The 19,054-nt window shown below is 38.9% G+C and overlaps 1 protein-coding gene and 1 non-coding gene across 3 annotated transcripts; both read right to left on the minus strand.

Annotated features, from left to right (window-relative positions):
• Positions 1-529: 529 nt before the first annotated feature.
• On the minus strand, positions 530-18,817 carry LOC110063479 (serine/threonine-protein phosphatase 4 regulatory subunit 4-like). Of its 2 annotated transcripts, none has more exons than XM_020770466.2 (23): positions 18,524-18,817; positions 18,341-18,414; positions 16,320-16,422; positions 15,581-15,728; positions 14,973-15,046; positions 14,687-14,793; positions 14,149-14,256; positions 12,914-13,035; positions 12,253-12,375; positions 10,178-10,290; positions 9,789-9,866; positions 8,992-9,111; positions 8,219-8,296; positions 7,596-7,679; positions 7,313-7,495; positions 6,537-6,642; positions 5,472-5,599; positions 5,142-5,306; positions 4,743-4,829; positions 4,044-4,131; positions 3,387-3,461; positions 2,763-3,000; positions 530-1,315 (listed from the first exon to the last, which is right to left on the minus strand). In XM_020770466.2, the coding sequence occupies exons 1-23, from the start codon at positions 18,611-18,613 to the stop codon at positions 1,237-1,239; spliced, it is 2,571 nt and encodes an 856-aa protein (XP_020626125.2). In that variant the 5' UTR covers positions 18,614-18,817; the 3' UTR covers positions 530-1,236. The 2 variants fall into 2 exon arrangements, with proteins under 2 accessions (XP_020626125.2, XP_020626124.2); XM_020770465.2 differs by having other exon boundaries at positions 12,908-13,035.
• Positions 6,807-6,879, minus strand: Trnas-gcu (transfer RNA serine (anticodon GCU)). The gene has a single exon. It is a non-coding gene; the product is annotated as a tRNA-Ser (tRNA).
• Positions 18,818-19,054: the final 237 nt, after the last annotated feature.

Below are 19,054 nucleotides of genomic sequence, written 5' to 3' on the forward strand. Positions count from 1 at the left end.
GTATCCAGGTCCTGTGTTTTACTTTAAAAAAATATATTACTCAAGGTATTACCCTCCAAAAAAATTCATGCACAACCTAAATGTGGGAAAAAATTTCATGCCCCCAAAAATAGCACCACCTTTCCCCCTCAAAAGAAATAATGGTCCGTCCCTAACTACTCTGCAAATGAAAATCAAATCGCGAGAAAAAGCGCGGACAGAAAGACAGGCTGTCTAGTAGGCAGAGGCACTTCAGCGTTCTTCTGCGGCTGAAATTCAGGATCAGAACAGGAGCCCGTTTCTCGAAAGGCCCGGAAACGTTCTGGGCCCGCAAAGCCATTTTCAGGCAATCTGTATCTAAAACCCGAGAGTTGTATACGCTTGAAACTTTTTTATGAAGAGAACCTCTGCTCATTCTAAGAATACGTCAATAAAACAGCTCTGTAATCATGAGGTTTGAGATCTTGCTATGGCTTTCCGGGAGCGAAAAAGTTTCAGGACCTTCGAGAAACCGGCCCCAGGACCGATTGTATTAACAACTCAGCACACATTGAAGCAGATATTTTAATTGTCATAACTTTAGAAGCGTTTATCCTCAATGGTGAGATGACTGGACTCACTTCGTTAACTTGCATAACTGACTGCGCGAACTGGTTACTTGAAGGACAAATATAAATATTCTTTACTAAAAAGGATATTTTTAGACGCCAGAGTATAGTTAAAATATATCGACTAGAAAGATGAAGAATTTTGGACACTATTTACAAAAGAGTGGTTGTTATTCGAGCAAAGAATATAATTCAACAAAGAACTAAATAATTGTCCAGTTACTCTGAACTATTTTTATGACGCTCGATTCTCCAACCGATATTTCTCGATGGGAAAAATTTTACAACTTTAGAACTAACCGAGGATTCAAAATGTCCGTTACATGCAGTTATCCAACGAGACGCGTGACTCTACCGTGGCTATTGCGTGACATTAAACGTTCATCAAAGGTTCGTCATGCAACGCGTATAAGTAACGCAACGGATGCCAGGAAGACTACTACACAGTCTAGAAGGACCACGTTTTACAAAGCTACAAAAATAAGTCTCGTATATTCATTGTAATCTCTTCCCGATGCCCTGGTTTGCTGGATATCACGTGTTAGTCTTGAGTAACCCATCCTATCCTTGGAGCAGTTGGAAGTAAATCCTCAATACTCCATGTATGGTCACACAGATGGTCGCATCTCTGTGAATATCCTTCCTGTTGTCAGAAACCTCCTCGCGACGAATTTCCGGAACTAACTGATATCGACTTTTTATTCTTTCCAGCTACAGTTTTGTCGCTCCTAATCAGAAAGAAACGGAGACAATCAACATTTTAGTTTTTTTAAGCACCACACCTTTACGATTTTACCTTTCTCATGCAAACTTCAGGGCTCGAAATTAACTTTTTCGTTCGGGAGCCAGTTGGCGACTAACGGAAAAATTTTGGTCGCCAACTTATTTCATATATAACTTACACAAGAACACGATTTCATACGTTACTTTACATGCAAGAAAATTAAGTCACAATTGAAGAGCGAAAACAATTAGAAACAACACAAGTAACACTTAGTTATAGAGCTACCGTTGTTCTCAGGTGATATGTCTCTTGTCCGAAGGTGATGGTTGTCTCCATAGTCATTTTAAATGAAGCGAAGCAAAAAGCGTTATAAGTCCGTGGTTTTCATTGAAACAAACACGGTCCCTTACGTATTTTCCCTTTGCTACTTCTTCCAAATGCCGTGCTTTATTTTCGACTTGCTTTCCTCGACGCCTTTGGCTGCCGACAAACAATGCATGAAGGATTCAAAGTTTGGATTAACCTTTTGGCTGAATCTTCATTCTCCGCACGTAAAAACTCACGTACTTCCTTCAACTGATTGGTATCTGCCGCCATTTTCGCGGCAAATGAAAAGCACATGGTGTTGAAGTAAGCCTGCGATGCCAGGAAGAAACCGTTGAAACAATACGGCGCGCCGTGAACGCAGTATCGACGCGTAGAAATACGTTCAATTTTTTCGATTATCTTGTAATATTCCGACATTATTCTACTGGGGACGGAAAGGTGAGTTGTATACTAGCTACCATATCCGATTGATTTCCTAATATAAAGATTTAAAAACCAAAGTTGCGTCGTGGTTTTCTTTAGTTATCGGACAAAACGCGAGTCGCCAGCTGGCGACCAGTTCTGAAAATTTAGTCCCCGTGAGTCGCAATTTCGAGCCCTGAAACTTTCGTTGGGTTCGGCAGGCAATCTTAGACAGCGTCCACACTACGCCAGAAAAATTTGAAAACGCAGCTTTATTTTTTACGGTTAAGCCTACCGCCCACACTAATCCGTCACGAAAACGGAGCTTTTTCTGAAAACGCTCTGCAAGCTGAAGGGATTTGAAAACGCCGCCTTTTCGCTTTCATGTGAACGGAAAACATTTTGAAAACGGAGATTTTCGAAAACAGTGGCGTCACGATAATGATGTGATTTTCCTGACCGTGTTTTCCTCGAGGACAAATCCAAAATGACCGGTGATTGCTGCGTTTTTAAATTCCTCCGGCGTAGTGTGGACGGAAAACATTTCATGCGTTTTCAGAGTGAAACTTCCGTTTTCAAATTCCTCCGTCGTAGTGTGGAGGGGGCCTTACCCACCCCTCCCCTCCCCCCTCTCGAATGTGCGACAAATCCAGCCAGCGTCTGCGTGGGGAAAGGTAAAACGATTACCAAAGAAATGAAAATGAAAGCCAAAAAACCCGTACGTTTTCTCCTTGGTTGTCTTGCCGGTTGTTTTCACCGTACTGGACGTGACGGAGCTTCGTGCCGCTGGGGTGCTAGCATTAGATCCTTTCCAAGACCCGGTATTGCTTGGTCCGGCAGTGGCGGGGAGGGCTGAGGATAGGTTGGGTAGTCTCTGAAGACTAGATGAAGGTGAACCTTTGGACCCCAGGTTTCTATGTGGAGCGGTCTTCTGAGAAGCTTTGGCCGTGCCGGTAGCAGCTAGCGATACAGAACAAGTTAACAAATATCGAAAATAGGAATACAGTTTATGTTGAGGGGGGATGAGACAAAACCGAGTATTTACATGAAAAAGATGTGTGCACAGCACGACAGAGGCGAAACCTCGAGCTGCAAGCAAAGAACCCAAAGTCATGACATATATTGTATTCTAAAAAAACAGGACAGGAATTTTAGATTACGAACAAAATGCAGATGACACGAAAAATAGGCTTTCAATCATAAACATTACAGGTATCATTATTATAAACATGCATGCGTATTCACCTAGTCACAGTGCACTTTTTACATAAACTAAGCTATAAAACACCACGCCATCCAATGAGAACGCACGTTATAAAAACCAAGTGTTTGGCTGATTTACTTACAGGAGCCAGAGTTGGAAGGAGTTCGCTTTAGCTGCACGTGACTCTCAGGTTTACTTTTACTTTTAGTAGCGACAGCTAGACATAATCCAAAAACAAAATAAATGAATCACGACATTGTAAATATCGGTTAATACTCAACTACATCTTCCTTAGTTACAGCACCCTACGCCAACATTCCTTTTGCGAAGGGCGTCTGTTTAGGAAGCTCCTTCGGTTCAGTTCGGTAGTAGAGATGAAAGCAGTTTCCTACTGCGTAATCTAGAAATGCCTTCAACCTTGTTAAAAGGCAACAACACCGACAAAGCGGATCAAAACGAGAATAGCTTCGATTCCCAGCCGCTATTCGGGAATGGAGCCCGCGCTCCTACAACTCCTCAGCCTTTTTGGAGAGGAACAGAGACCGGACGCGAGACAGCGGCAGAGATCGAACCAAGATAACAAACAATACTGCGAAAACTCAGTTTTCTTTTCTAACCTCAACAGAGTTCGCTTCTCGGAGATGGGAATACTACTACTTTCTAAAAGAAAGACATACTAGAATAGCCAAGGAAAAACGATAACGTTTTCAACAGCATTTATCGATGGGCCAGGATCTTCTTTTACAATAGTTATAACAACTTCATTGATGAGTTGACCCATGTCTAAGCCATGTCTTACCTTTTCTAGTCTTGTCATCTTTGGTTCCTTTCTTTCTAGGATCTGAAACTTTGTTTGCACCAGCGAGTTCCTCTCGCTCTTTCTCCTCCTATGGACGATTTAAGACAGAATATTGACATCTTGCTCAAGACAGAGTCATACCAAGACTCTCATGCATTAACACGCGCGCGAAACTCGCAGCTTTTGACAAAAAGCGTGACTCCTTCGCATATTTAAGTAGTCACGCAATCAATCAATCAATCAATCAATCAATCAATCAATCAATCAATCAATCAATCAATCAATCAACATATTTCACGTGGTCGGTACGCTTAGCTAAAAAGCTAGTTTACAGGTACGCCACGAACAAATACACAGCAACCTTCCGTCCACTAAAAAAGCGTTGCGTGACAATCCCACTGGGTGGCAGTCCCAGCAACAGTAACGCGCGCGCAGCCATCCAGACGCTCGTTGGGATTGTCACGCATTGAGTGCGTGACCAGCCAAAGAAAGTCTGCAAGGGAGGCTAATCTTATGTTGAGGCAAATTCTCCTTTCCTGTCTTCATACAGTTCTTATAGTACCAGCTGGGGGAAGTTGATACCATATCCAAATCATCACAATTCAAAGTTGAGATCATATCCTATTTTCTCGTAACCTCCACCCCTGACTTTACATTGATATTGTAAGGAGAATCAAGTTGTTGGTGATTGATAATTACCATGACTATTAGGAGCCTTTCCTCCTCTTCCTTCTGTTGGTCCATCTTGTCATCTTCGTACTTTGTTTTATCTAGCTTCATAAAAGCCTAGAAATAGGAACAAAGAAAACTGTCAATCAACCATAGCCTTCTACCCTGTCAAAAGTAGGACTGGATTTTTTAACTGCCAGTAACCACGAGTTCATTAGCCTCCTTAAGGAACAGACCACTATTCTTTTGCTTCATAGTCAAGTAAAAAATGTTAACCGATCTATGGTTTTATAAGTCTAGTCCGTTGAAACTAATATTGCCTTTGGTCAGTTTAACCCTGATGGTGTTGGCTGTAAGACTCGTGCAAAGTTTGTCAACACTGACCGGTCAGTTCAATTAAAACTTAACATACTGATTAAATGAACTTGCCTCTCTGACGGCATTGCACACATCAGGTTCTTTTTCAGAGCTTAGAAGTTTTCTGATGCATTGCTCGAGCTGCTGTAACAAATGCCTGTCTGACGGTAATTTTAACAAAGATTTGAGGCGCGGCGGAACTGTGCAAAACTTTAATCTTACATTTAACACAGGGTCCTGCAACAAAACAAAACAGTAAATAGTATCCATTAGTTTAAAACCCTTAGGCCACTAAACATACACTATGAATCTGTCACTTTTATGAATGAGCGAAATATTATTGTTCTTTACCATAACGGACACTTAAGTGAAGCTTACACGACATACAGGATAATGACTTACCGAGCCCAATTCTAATAAAAATTCAAAGAAATTCTCCTTGAAGAATCGTCGCGAAAATAATTCCATTATAAACTTGCAAATATCTATGAATAATAGTCTACTTCTGTAGCTCTTTCCTCTTCCGCATTCTAAAATGAAGAGAAACAAAAACACAAATTAATCCATTCAGTGAAAATTAGAAAGTTATAGAGTCCTAAAGTGTGACGTCACAAAAAAATAAATTTGAGAAATTATGGAATTTGGCGCCATTTTTGAATAGAACGTCCTTCAAAAAGGGTCTTTACCAAAAATTACCTCTTAATTGTAATTCCCAGCCAAAATATAAAGGATGAAAATTTGGTACCGCCCCATATAAATCTCTCTAATTTTGAGTCAGTTCTAAACTGAAGGAACTGAAACAAGTTTTGAAGGGTTTGTATGGGATGCTATCAAACTTTAATCCCTTATATCTCTATCGGGGATTGCAATTCAGAGCTAATTTTTGGGATGAGGGCATCGTTTGGGATCCTCTATAAGAAAATGACATCATATCCCATAATTTCAAAAATTTTATTTTTGTGACGTCATTAGTATTTCAGGAGCTACGTCACGGTTTGCGCATCTTCAAAAGTTTAGCTTAAATTTGTCAAGTTCGTAGTTTTGTAATCCGTGTTAATCTTCTCCATCCTCAACAATCCTTGTCTCTTTATGGTTTATTATTATCTCTTTGGTATTCTTATATCGTAGCTAACTATTAGTTTCAGGTTTCTTTCAATATAAAGGTAATTTTGCATGTGGCCAAAATAACTCAAAACACGGTGACTGAGCTCCTTTAAGTATTTTGGTTTAAAGACAGAATCAAACTGAAGCAAAACCTCTTGGGTTTTCTACCTCGCCTAACTGTTATTCGATGATTTCCTTCTATTTTCTTTTATTTGAAATCAGTGAGGCAATTTTGAACAAAACACAAAAAGAGTGACTTAAAATATCACGGCCTTACTCCTTTAAGCTTCTTGTTATTGACACAAAGGAAAACACAGCAATAACGATATGGGGAAGAACAAGTTGAAGGACTTAGTACTGTACCTTGTATTAGTCTACAACACAATTCTTGTCTTTGCTCAAATCTTCTGTTATATCGGATGAAAACGCATAGTGTGTGTGCTGCAGCCAACTTGACAGGTAAAACACGCTAAACAGGACAGAAAAAAAGACAGTTAAGTGTTGCTTAATGCTACGTAAGGAGACCGGAGTTGGAACTGCCTGACATGGAGAAATGATAATAAAGGTATGATTGATCATCGCAGTTATACAGACAACTTAAGCAGTTGTTAAATTAAAGCCTGAAAAAAATTCAGGCCTGAACGGGATTCGAACCCATGACCTCTGCGATAGCAGTGCAGTGGTCTACCAACTGAGCTATCAAGCCATCTGGGAGCTGGTAATTTTGTGAGTTCGTAATATACCCGTAGATGGTGAAGAATACAAGTAAATATATGAAAGATCACATATTTGAACTGCGGAGAAAGATATGAAGATATGATTGACGACCGACGACCGACAAAACGAAAGAAGAACGAACGGTTGAATAAGCGAGTACCTTGGAGCGTTCAATTGAGTGTCACAGGTTGGCTTCACTGTGATTGGTTTAAAAACTCGCGTCAACTGCTCAACCAATCAAAGTAATCGCTACGTGGTCACGTGCGTTTTCCCGCGCTTGGCGCGGATTGCGTGTATTTTCCTTGAGTTCTCATTGGTTCATTGCGTCGTTTAGTTGGTTGTGATTGGTCACTGCAGTTGCTTTGGTCTTTGTCTTACCACACTCCGATATTAAGTACATGTAACACTAAACATAAACTTACATTTGATGATAACAGTCTGAAGAACAACGGTACAAACTTGTAGTAAATCTGATCCGACGTCAGACACTTGGGAAAGCATGAAAACTTTTCTAATAATTGGACATGGAGGCGCCAGTTGCTTGACGAGTCCACCGCGAGCTCAGAAGCAATCAGTGATGGAATAAGATTTGACAAATTATTGAGCTGAAACAGAGACAAGAAGATTCTTCTCATAAAGCCAGATACATCTCAATTCTCTCACATGACAAGAAACCACATCAAAAAATCGTATAATATAAAATACCTTGGTATCTGCCATAGTTGAATGACCTCCACTCGCTAAACATTCTAAACTCCCTGGTAAATTTGGTATAAGACCTTCTAGTACCTGAAATAAGTCGAGAGTACAAATATCGTGAGATATTTGCTGTTTTACTCGGCGCACTCGTTAAAGAACGGAAATTGTCTTTAAGAAAACGCGCGTTAAAACCCGTACAGACTGTACATTAACTGGATAGAAACACAGTACTAGAACGGGATGCTAACGCAATGGCCCGCGAAAAGATCATTTTACATTTTGATAATTAAAATATACGGGATATTTTCTATTTTTCGAACAGTGCCTTCTAAAGTATATGAAAAACATTTCCGTGTTTCTATAGGTATTATAGGAAAACTCATGAAAGTTTGGATAAAAGTGAAGAACAGTTCCCAAAAAATTTTGTGGACCGACTGTCGGCCAACTGTCGGTCGCTTGTTGGCCGTTAGTCGGCCGACTGTTGGTCAACAAACGGCCGACAGTTTGCTTGTGTTCCCGCAGCTTTTCTTGTTTTCCAAAACTTACACTCGTGTCTCTCTAGAAACACAGAAAATGTTTTATGTTTCTTTGTGCTATGCTAAATATAGCTGAATGGATTTTTTACTCACCTCTATAGATTCATCCTTTAATAATACACTTAAATCTTGTTGAATTGTACCAACATTTGTTCCTAAAAGTTTTGCCACCTAGAAAGTTTAGAAAACAACTAACTGTGAGTAAAACTATAAAAGAAAAATTGTTTTATTGTGGGGTTTCTTTTATGTCTCGCTAACCTGTCATTTATTGTGCCTTATAATCCACTTGAATTTCACTTTCTTAAACGAGCTACATCACGTTTTGTACATCTCGAGTAGTTTAGCCTAAATTTTTCGAGTTCGTTGTTTGTAATACGTGTTAATTTTCTCCATCCTAAACCATCCTTGTTCCTTTATGGTTCAGTAAATTGTTTCCATGTTTTGGGTCACGCCTCCAGTAGTTTCCAACTTAAAATAATAAAACAAAAGGCATATTCATATTCAGGAGAACAACCCTCTTTAGATCTACAATAACACCGTCTAATCTAAAACTATCCTTATAATTCTCACACTTTCACGCTTTGCCTCATTTTGTTGTGACAAAGAGCATTTTTCTACTTACTATAAATTCTACTTCCAACGCTTTGTACATCAATCAGCTGAACATGAGAGTAGGTTCTGTCGAGAAGTGTCTTTGAAACTTAAAAGTTTTGTCGTTTTCTTTCAGTTCTTATCGCTTTGGTGTTTTTCTACCTTAGTTAACTATTATTTTCAGGTTTCCTTCAATTTAATTCAGTTCAAAATATACGCAAAATACCGAGATTAAGCTCCTTTAAAAGCAGCAACTCGAACTTAATCTTTCATACCTCATGAAATCCACATGCTATAGTTCTTCTGACCAGAGCGTGAGGATCTTCAACAAGGGAGTGAAATGTGGCGGAGAGCTCGGCTTGAAAACCAGGGGCACCACAGAACAGCAGCATAGCCTAAAGATATAAAGAAAGACAGGTTTAATGATTAAATATTAACTACTATACAATGCATATCTCCAATTAACGACTGATGAACAACTTATGAGGGGTGGGAGAGGTGAAGAGGATGAGAGAGAATGAAGGGGGTGGGGAAGTGTTAAAGAAGGAAGAGAGAGTGACTGCCGAAGAGAGAGTGGGGGCATTATAGAGAAGAGAGGTGGGAGAAGGGAAGAGTAGAGGGAGGTAGGGAGGTAGGGAAGGGGAGGTGGGGAAGAGATGGTGTGGGTGTTACAGAAAGGAAGGGTGAGAGGAAGGAAAGATAGAGAGAAGGGAGGGTGGTAGAGGAAGATAAGAGGCAGAGAAGGCGAGGGAGGGGAAAGCAACAAAGGATGAAAGAGGAAAGAGAAGGGAAAGTATGGAAGGAATGGATTGTAAAAATTGTTCAGAAGGTGAAAGGAAAGGTTAGAAAAAAGAAGTGAAGAACGTGTAATTTAAAAGTGAAGAATGATCATCGCAGTAAATTTTCCAATTTAAGCAATTGGAAAGAAGAAGGCTGAAAAAAATCAGGGCTTCAACGGGATTCGAACCCGTGACCTCCACGATACCGGTGCGATGCTCTACCAACTGAGCTATGAAGCCACATATTGGGAGCGAGGTCAATTAATTGTGATTTAAGTGATTTAGGTACTCACTGGGAAATTGAATGCACAGCATCTTCGGCATTCTGCTTCAGGGTCATCATCAATGGTGGCGCCAGACAAAACAGAACTCTGAAAATAAACAAAAGACAAAAATTTAAACTGTTTTACATTCCGTCCAAATCAAACCACACAATACTTCAGGGGTTTCCTTAAGGGCTGGGCATCGGGCAAATTAACCAGCCCTGAGGACGACTTTTCCCCGCCTCATTTGACCATGTAGAGGAAAGTTCTTATGAGGAAATTCAGTTCAAAAATTTTTGTCAAACTGTAAAAACCATTCATCCTCTTGCTGAAAACATTAATGAAACCCCTGATACTTTGCACTTTAATTTCTTTACAAGAGTTCAATGTTACTACAAATGACCATATTTCTTTCATACCTGAAGTGCAAGCGTCACACTGCCTACTCTGTTATTTTTGTTGGGATTGCCGCAGTAGCACATTCTCTTGTAGAACTCCAAGAACCATCTCTTTTTACTGTTGTCAAGGTTAACTAAAGACAAGAAACACAGGATCAATACACAACCAATACAGTGGGTGGTTTTGAAGTAACATATCAAACACGAAAGACTGTGTGACCACATTTGCAAACACCAAGAGAGTTTATAATACAACATGACGTGGAGTACTCTTGACAAACTTCGAGGTGTTTGGAAATGTGGTCAAATGCTGTGGTGAGTATTTCGATATATCTTCTCAATTGAAACTAAAACTAAGGAGAGGACTTGGAAAAAAAAAATGGTTAAAATCTATCCTAACAAGAAGATCTGTTAGATCTTATAACCGCGCTTTTAAAATTTAACTGTTTGCTTAGCACTACCGTCGGAACGGAGTGCACATTCCAAAGTAGTCATTGATGATTCTTTTCTTACTGTAGACATCACATCACTTGATCAACACAAACTGTATTATTGCACCATCAGTGGTAGCCATTGACAAATCTCCGATGACCTAATGGTCTTAATCTTTGTAGAACTTTCTTCGGGATATGTATGGGCATGAACGATATAAATGACATGATAATAACACTATTAACAACAGCTTTCTTTCTTAAAAGTCATGATTAAATTTAATTGGTGTTTTCCACGAGTAAAGGGCTAGTAAAGTAGTCACACAAGTCATATAATTTAATAATAAAACTCTATCCCAACCGATGTATCGATTTTGGTCACTCCAGTGACCACAGATTGAAAACGTGACAGAAAATTGGCGTTACTTTCGATTCTCACCAAATTTGGACAGTGGGATGATCTCATCATTAGCCAATTATAGGCCATCTTTCAGCTCTTTTCGTCATATCCCCCCCACGGGAGAATTTTGTCAAGTTAGCCAATTTAGTATGCAAGCCAACGTAATGGCGGTCACTGTCGACGAAATGTCTATTTGCTCAAAAATTGCGGCCAAATCTTTCGGAGATAGAAGTCAAGACATTTGTAAGGATACAGAAAGTAATTTGGGACCAGTTGCTGGCTTCTAAGACTGAATTTATCCAGAAGTAAGCTGTATTTTCGTTTTCGTGCCGAAAGCCACGCGATGAATTAATATTATCGGCTTTTTCTGCTGTCTTGTTCTGTTTTTTCTCTTGGTCTTTTTTGTAGTCCGCCGAGGCCAGTCTTTCGTCTAAATCAGTTGAAAAAAGTTCGAAAAAGATGTTCCCATTCAAGTTTAAGCTCTCAGCCGATAATTCTGGAGTTTTTTGGCCGAAACGTCAGCTTTGTTATCTTCGTGTTTTTCGGTTGCTATGGGCGACCATGGCTTCCTTTGTTAGGTCAAGTCTAGGGAGTGAGGTCACAAAAAATTCTAATTAATTCTGGTTTTGTTCGATTTCTATGAAATTTTAACACGATAAAGCTGGATTGTTAAGGAAAGATTTACCGCCTGCCAATGTGTGGTAGCTATTAACGCTTAAGTGATATATCGCTTCGAAATCAGGGTTTCGAAGAGATTTTTTTGCAACGTGTGGGTTCGGCGTGATTTTGTAATCGGAGGTTTTTGTTGACCCCGAAGGAAAAAATATCCGAAAAAGGTCATTTCATCAATGATTCAAACGAATATAAATATGTATATGTTCCGAGCGAAATTTCTGCTGAAAAAATATAATTTTTGACGAACGCTGGGTTTTTAATTTTTTTCCCGCGAAAGTCAGTATCGGAGATGAGATTTATTAATGTTTCAACAGCTTTTGGCGAGTAAACATCACAGGTTGCGTGACTCAAAATTTGGCCGAGTGAAAGCTTGGCTCTGGTCGCATACAAGACGAAAAAAAAACCACGGATAAACCATGAACCGCGCTCGGCCCATGGCCGCGCGGTTAATTAAAATCAGAGATTTGAACACCATAACGGTCAAGATTTCCTTTGTTTAAACTTGATGAATCATTCACGATATAATAATATTGAAACGCTTCTGTTTTGAAATACAGTGTACCTTACAGTGAAACAAAAGTTATCCTCACCTGACAAGCCATAGGAAAGTTTTCCAAACAGCCGTGCTACTGTGAGAAGTGATTCTGAAGACTGTTTAGGAATTTCATCACAGAATTTCTGAACCAAAGGAATTATAACAGCTGTACAGGTATCTGTGATAAATAAAAATGTAATGATGCTCTGTTTTCCTCTGTTAATAACTCTGTGTCAAGATGCATCCCATTGTTAATGGCAATGCATTAATGGTGAAAGTAATATTAGTATTAAGTATTTTAGTTTTGGTTGGGATCATGCATGGATGTTCTCGAACTTCAACAGTCTACCTCACTTACTGTAAGCAGTATTCATTCTATGACAAGGTAGTCTTGAAGCATATCCGAGCATTCTGATTGGTTCTTTCTTGCACAGGACTTTGCCATACAGACCGTTTCCATGGAAATGGTTATATGCCATGTTTTTTTGTTTTGTTTTGTATTATTATAATAAACTACTTACTGACCTAGTTTGCTCGAACCGTTCTGGGGGATATTGCAAATCAGTCATTTTTGTATGGACCGAGTGCACATACTGAAATGACCTTAGGCCAATATTCCTCAGTAGTGCCCTTGCCCTCGGTCAGTAAGAGGTTACTAATAGCAGAGTCCAGCAGTAAAGTTGTTTTACAAGACCAAAACAAATTCATACCCTCACCATCATCAAGGAGACTGAGCAGGTTTGTGATTGTTCCCAGTCCAGCTAGTCGAACACTCGTCTCCTCATCATTCGTCAGCTCAACTAGCTCAGGGATAATAATACTTTGTGTACTTTCCAGCCTGTCAGAAATGTCAAGATTTTATACTCAATCTATCAATGGCAAACAAACATCACAACTTGTAGCAGGAATTTCCAACAGGTTTAAAGCTTAATGTGAAAATGATTGAACTGTTCAGGGCTTCAAAAGAGTGCTGTCCCATTGTCCTGGACAAGTGGATTTTCCTTCTGGGTAAGTAACTTTTCATTCAGATCAACAAATCATTTGCCAAATCATTAAAAGAGCAAATTAAGACTGGACCAGGGCAAGCAAAATTTGAGAGCTGGATATACTTGTCCCAAGGGCAGGCTAGAATTCAATTTTTTTATGAAGCCCTGTGTTGCCATGCACTTAAAATACAAAACAAACAAACAAACAAACACAACAAAACCTTTGCCAGAATAATTTGAAACAGAACAATTAAAAATTTAAAAATTATTTTTGTCTCTTATAACAGCATGATGCTAGAGTTGATCCGTCCTATTTCAAACTCAGTATTCTCAAACCCCAATTATCTTGAACTCATTTATTCTTGCTTGAATTGGCTTTTTCAGTCATTTGCTATCAATGAATGATCTTAAATTCTTTCTTTGCCATATCACACTATTTTTGTTTCCTTTGAGAGTTTAAGATCTATGGCTGGGATTTACATGTAAGTGTATTTTGTCACTAGTACCTAATCCGCCACAGTTGAGAGGTCTACATCCCAGGAGGCAGGGGTGCTTGTCATACCTTTTGGAGGTTAAAAATGCACTTTTGGTACTTCTTAGGGTGTTCAGCCTGGTCCGCAGTAGAGGCTTTTGCATTCCCTTTTAGGGTATTGAGCCGAAGAAATATGACAGGAGATAATGTCTTGTTTTAGAATGGGTATCTCTTAGTGGTAAAAATCATTTCAAGCCATGTCCACGAAACAGGATCTTGGTACCTCTTAGGGATTCTTTTCAAAATTTCTGATGAGCACCCCCGTCCTTTTTATATGGCAGTCCCCCCCTTTTGCAGGTCTATATCTGCTAAAAGAGTAAGCGTCTACTAATTAAAGAAGGGTTAAACACACCAGTACAATGTATCCCAAGCGAGTTTCTGACTGTAATTAGTTTACTAGTCTTGTAAATTAGGTAAATCAAGGTCAGCTTACCCAAGTGCTCTTGCTATAGTCTCCAGCTGTTGACACATACAAGCTCGGACTTCATAGTCAACATCTTGACACAACGATGCTACCAAACCCATCAACTCTTTCTTAATCCTACAAAAGGCATCAGGCATAGAAAGTGTCACTCTTATAGAAAAGCCCACATACAAGACATTTGGCCCATCAGATGGGCGTTTATCCCCAGTTCCTGAAGCATGAAGCAACTAGGAGTATTTCAACACCCCCTGGATGTGACACTAGTCCATTGTACAGTTACTCTCTATGCTAAATTCACCAGTACCCATTTGTACACCCGGGTGGAGAGACACACTGTGAGAGTAAAGTGTCTTGCCCAAGAATACAACACAATGTCCCAGGCCAGGGATCAAACCCTGACCACTCAATCCAGAGTCCAGCACGCTCACCATGAAGCCACTGCGTCCACCTTTCTTTTGCCATAGAAGAAATTAGATAAGCACACTTCGTAACATCAAACTTAAAGGCAGATGCAATGAGGCTACATGTACGTGTGTAATTTTCTTACCAGTAAGTTTCAAACTTCGGAGCAATTTGACCCAGCAGCTTGCAGCTCGCCAGTCTACAGTTTACTGTCTGGGAAAGCTGACCCTTCGAGATGGCAATACCAAGGACCTGTGAATAAATCAGAATATTTAGTTTGAAAAGTGTAAAAAGTGGCACGTCTTCCTTTTGGGTTTACAAGTTGCTTTGCTGAAGGAACAAAGAAGTGGTTGACTTGATACTTTTAAGGTGATCAGAATGTTATCTTTTGCACAAGGGAAGAATAAAGAGACTTTGTAACAAATGGTTACCTCTCTTTTGATGACATCTTTGGGAAGGAAATCAATGGACGTCAAGAGAGTTTCAAGCCAGGCATTTGAAACAACTGTAAAACAAAATGATGTTAGATGTGACCTGCACAGGCATTGACATAAAAACAACAACAGAATAATCTCAATCAAGTTCTATATAAGAGAATCTGGAATGATATGAGAACGAGTGCAAAGATAATGGCTGAGATTTTGAGGTCAGGATCTGAATATTCTAAGATTGAAGCCAAGACCAAGGCAATAAGTATGTTATTATCTGATGCTTTCTTTCAAGTGCCAGCTTGACCTAAAGTCACAAAAAGAGCTACCTGCCTCTGAACACCTAATTACTGCTCAGGGCTGTTTCGTTACAATTGTAGTACAGGCTCCAGTTGTTCGAAGGCTGGATAATGCTCTCCACCACATAAATTCCTATCCAGTGGATAAGTTTTAACACAACAAACCCTGCTATCAACTGGATAGTGATTTATCTGGTGCATAGCGTTATCTACCTTTCAAACAACCTGGGCCAGGTTAGCAGTTATACATGTAGAACAACAGAAACTAGTGAGAGGAGAGAGGTTTTTAAGAGGACTTCCAAGTGCACTCACCAGTATCCCTGTTGTCAAGGTTGTGCAGTATGATCGGCAAAAAAGATGAAGAAAACATATATGCTGGTATTGTGCCATTTTGAATGATACTTGAAAAAGACTTTGTGGCTTCCAGTTGGACATGAAGAGGAGCAATGTACAGGTAATCCTGAAAATGTTTAAGTACAAATTAATAGGAGCCACAAAATCAAAAATCAATAGTTTATTTTTAGGAGTTTGCAGTTTTTAGATATATAAATCATATATTAAGCCTTGGACTTATATTTGTTAAAAAATACTTTAAGCAGGCTTATTTTTTGGAGGGCTTATATTAGGAGACTTATATTATTAAGATATTTATTAGAGGCAATTTTGTGATTTCAAAAAATATTTGGGTAACTTATATTTGGAAGGTTCATACATACATGATATACATGTGTATACAAGAATCCACCCACTAATGATAATAAAAATAATCATATGAAAACCAAAACAAATACAGATTTCATACCATACTCCAATAATGTGAAATACAAATTATTGAGCCCAATGATAGGGGGCATACCATATTTACTATTGGCAGAAGTTACAGTTTTCTTCAAAAAGCTGTAACACAAACCCACAAATATGGCGTAATTAACGGAAGAAGTTTTGGTAATAACTTTTTTTGTCTTAATGACCACTTGGCAAGTTACACGTATGTAAAGAATTATGGTACTATTAAACAGATTTCTTGCACAAAGTTTTACTTTGTACTTACCCTAAGAACTGGTACAACTCTCCTATTAACATCAGCATTGTTTTTTTCTAGGAGTTTGGGCAAGTTATTTATAATACTGAGCTTTTGGATTTCCACTCCAGAACTATAAAAGTCAAAATAATAATAAAAAAAAAAAACTGTCAAGATTAGTTCTGAAGAAAACCTTCACAAGCTGTCAAGATGTTTGTGAAGAAAACTTTCCTTTCTATGATGGATTATAAATTATCCATCAAATATTTTCACTCGCACACAGCTGGTCTAAAAGCATCATGTGACTGAATATACTCCAGCTAAAAGAATAAGAATAACAAACATTTTCCTTGGACATTATATGTTCCTCAAAGTTTTCCTTGAACTTCGCTTTTGGAATACATTACATCAGTGGACAAATATCCCAACATATTTTCGTGTCAAATGGAGGCTATTGTTTATATATTGCTCATAGAAGACAAGGGCAAGTAGTTTAATTGTTTTAGTAGACACTCTAAAGGATTACAGCAGAAAATCTTCAATTTTGTGTATATTTTTTAAGCCTAAGCTTAAAAGTAACTATCAGTTTCAAGAGCAGTGTAATTTATGATGCTCAGTGATGAGAAGAGAGCTATTTTCCATGGCTAATGTATAGTACTTATTCACACCTGCTATAGGTCATGAAATTTTCATTTCTCATAAATTTTAGAAGTCACTTTTTAAAAATGCAATTTACAATGGGAAAATGACACTTCTATGTATGTGCACAAATTCACCTGTTCTAAAACTCGAACAAACGCAAACAGGAATTACTCAAACAGGCCCTTGATCAATTTTTATACAGGACTTGTCAATATTGAATGCCATACCCCGTTTAAAATTGAGATGAAAGACATGCTACAGAACAAGTAATGTTTCAGTTTAGCCCAGTAGGCTAATCTCTCTGTTCAAAGAAAAAAGGTTGGTCACCCAGTGAGATATGGAACAGCTTTTAGCACAGCCGTAAATTAAAAACACAGCAGCAGACAATACAAAACATCTTTGTTCCTGTGCAGATGACTCTGTGCAAAATGTCTTGCGCACGCTAAAAGGGCTGTTTTTTCAGATATCTACATGTAACAAACATCAACTGAAGTTTGGCAAAGCTCCAAACACAATTCACATTTAACATAAAAATACTCTGTGACCTGACCTTGCATACATAACGTGTCAGTTCCAACCTACAATACGTGATCCAACTTTGTTTATTTCTTTGCAATTTTTTAATTTTATGCAAATTTCTTTTTCACCAGAAATAATTGATACAAAGCATTACAGGGAAACGAGTTTCCTTAGTGTATTGGATTAAGATTAATTAAGAAAGTCATCTACTTCAAAATGCAGCAAACGAAACCCAAGAAATATCATTAATAAGTGGATTGCTCAATTGAGTTTTAACAAGGCCTCTAGTCAAATCTTCGCCTCTTAAAATTGTCACACAAACTATTCAGATGTATTTGCTCACGACTAATACTCGTCCCTGTTCAATGTATACATATCCGCGCACAAAACATTTACCAATATCTAGAATTGGCCGTTAAGTAGAAAGTTAATCATCTTTTTGGGCCTGACGGTCCTGTTGCGCTTTATCAACGACAGTCTAGTCTTTGGCGGCCAGAAGTCATGACATTTCGCCGTATCATCGCGAAGTGAGTAATTTACACACTTCTATTGATTGCGACGTTATGTTTTTGAAGCTATGACTACGATACTTCAAGAAAAACTAAACCAAGGTCAATGGCGGTCTTCGAGGAATATATTAATCCATCTAAAAACAAGCGTAATCCACCAAACAAAATAAAATCGACCATTCTCAAAGTAGTAATCGCAGTTAAACAGACGCGCTGGTTGATCGTGACGGAAACGAATTTGGAAAATTTCCGTAATCAATTTCACTCACCGATCCAGTGACAACGAGTTATGCATTGAAGTTTCGGCATTTTTTAGCGATGTTTAATTGCTAGGATTACTCCCTATTAGCAGACTTCTTTGAAGTTTTCCACTCTACTCACCTCAACAGTAACACAGCCCGTTCGATGTCATCCAGACTCTCGTCAACTGTGAGTCTCTCGATTTCTTCTTGAGACTGTGGCAAGATGGAAATTTAAAATGGCAATTCTTTAAAATCACTAGAGCCTAGACCAGAATAACGACCTATATTATATCAGTTATGGCAAAATCCAGGCTATATTGACCTTGAGTCCTCGTATGGAACGCTCGGAGCGTAACTCTTCCACATCTTCCTCTCCCAGGGGCCCACCAACAAACGCTCCAAGGCTCGACATATCAAGAGTGGTAGCGAAGGCAGTTTGCCCTGATCATACTGGAGTGCAACGCAGCTCCACAAAGTATACCACTATGTTTCATTTACTATCATTTTCCTGTGTAAAAATCCTCTATATTGCTCAGTTAATCCATCTGTTTTCAGAATTCATTGACGGGTTCTTGGAGTAAACTTTACTGTTTGCCGTGTAACTCCCGTCATCCTACACGGCCGACCCTGACGTCCGGGCCCCAGCCCGGACCATGACGGCCGACAACAACGATCAAATATCGATTGTCTAATTAAGAGCTCGTTTTCGTTCGAAAACGTCGCGTCTTGGTTTTGAAAGTCGGAAGAATTTAGCTTCCACATATATCTGTATAAATAAATATCATGCACATCCGTATAAATAAAAATATATATTTTTAGCTTTACATGAATGAGAATGTACGAAGCTACTAAA

Source organism: Orbicella faveolata, unplaced genomic scaffold, assembly GCF_042242905.1.
Source record: "Orbicella faveolata isolate gen_17 unplaced genomic scaffold, um_ofav_v1 contig_15, whole genome shotgun sequence".
Taxonomy (NCBI): Eukaryota; Metazoa; Cnidaria; class Anthozoa; order Scleractinia; family Merulinidae; genus Orbicella; species Orbicella faveolata.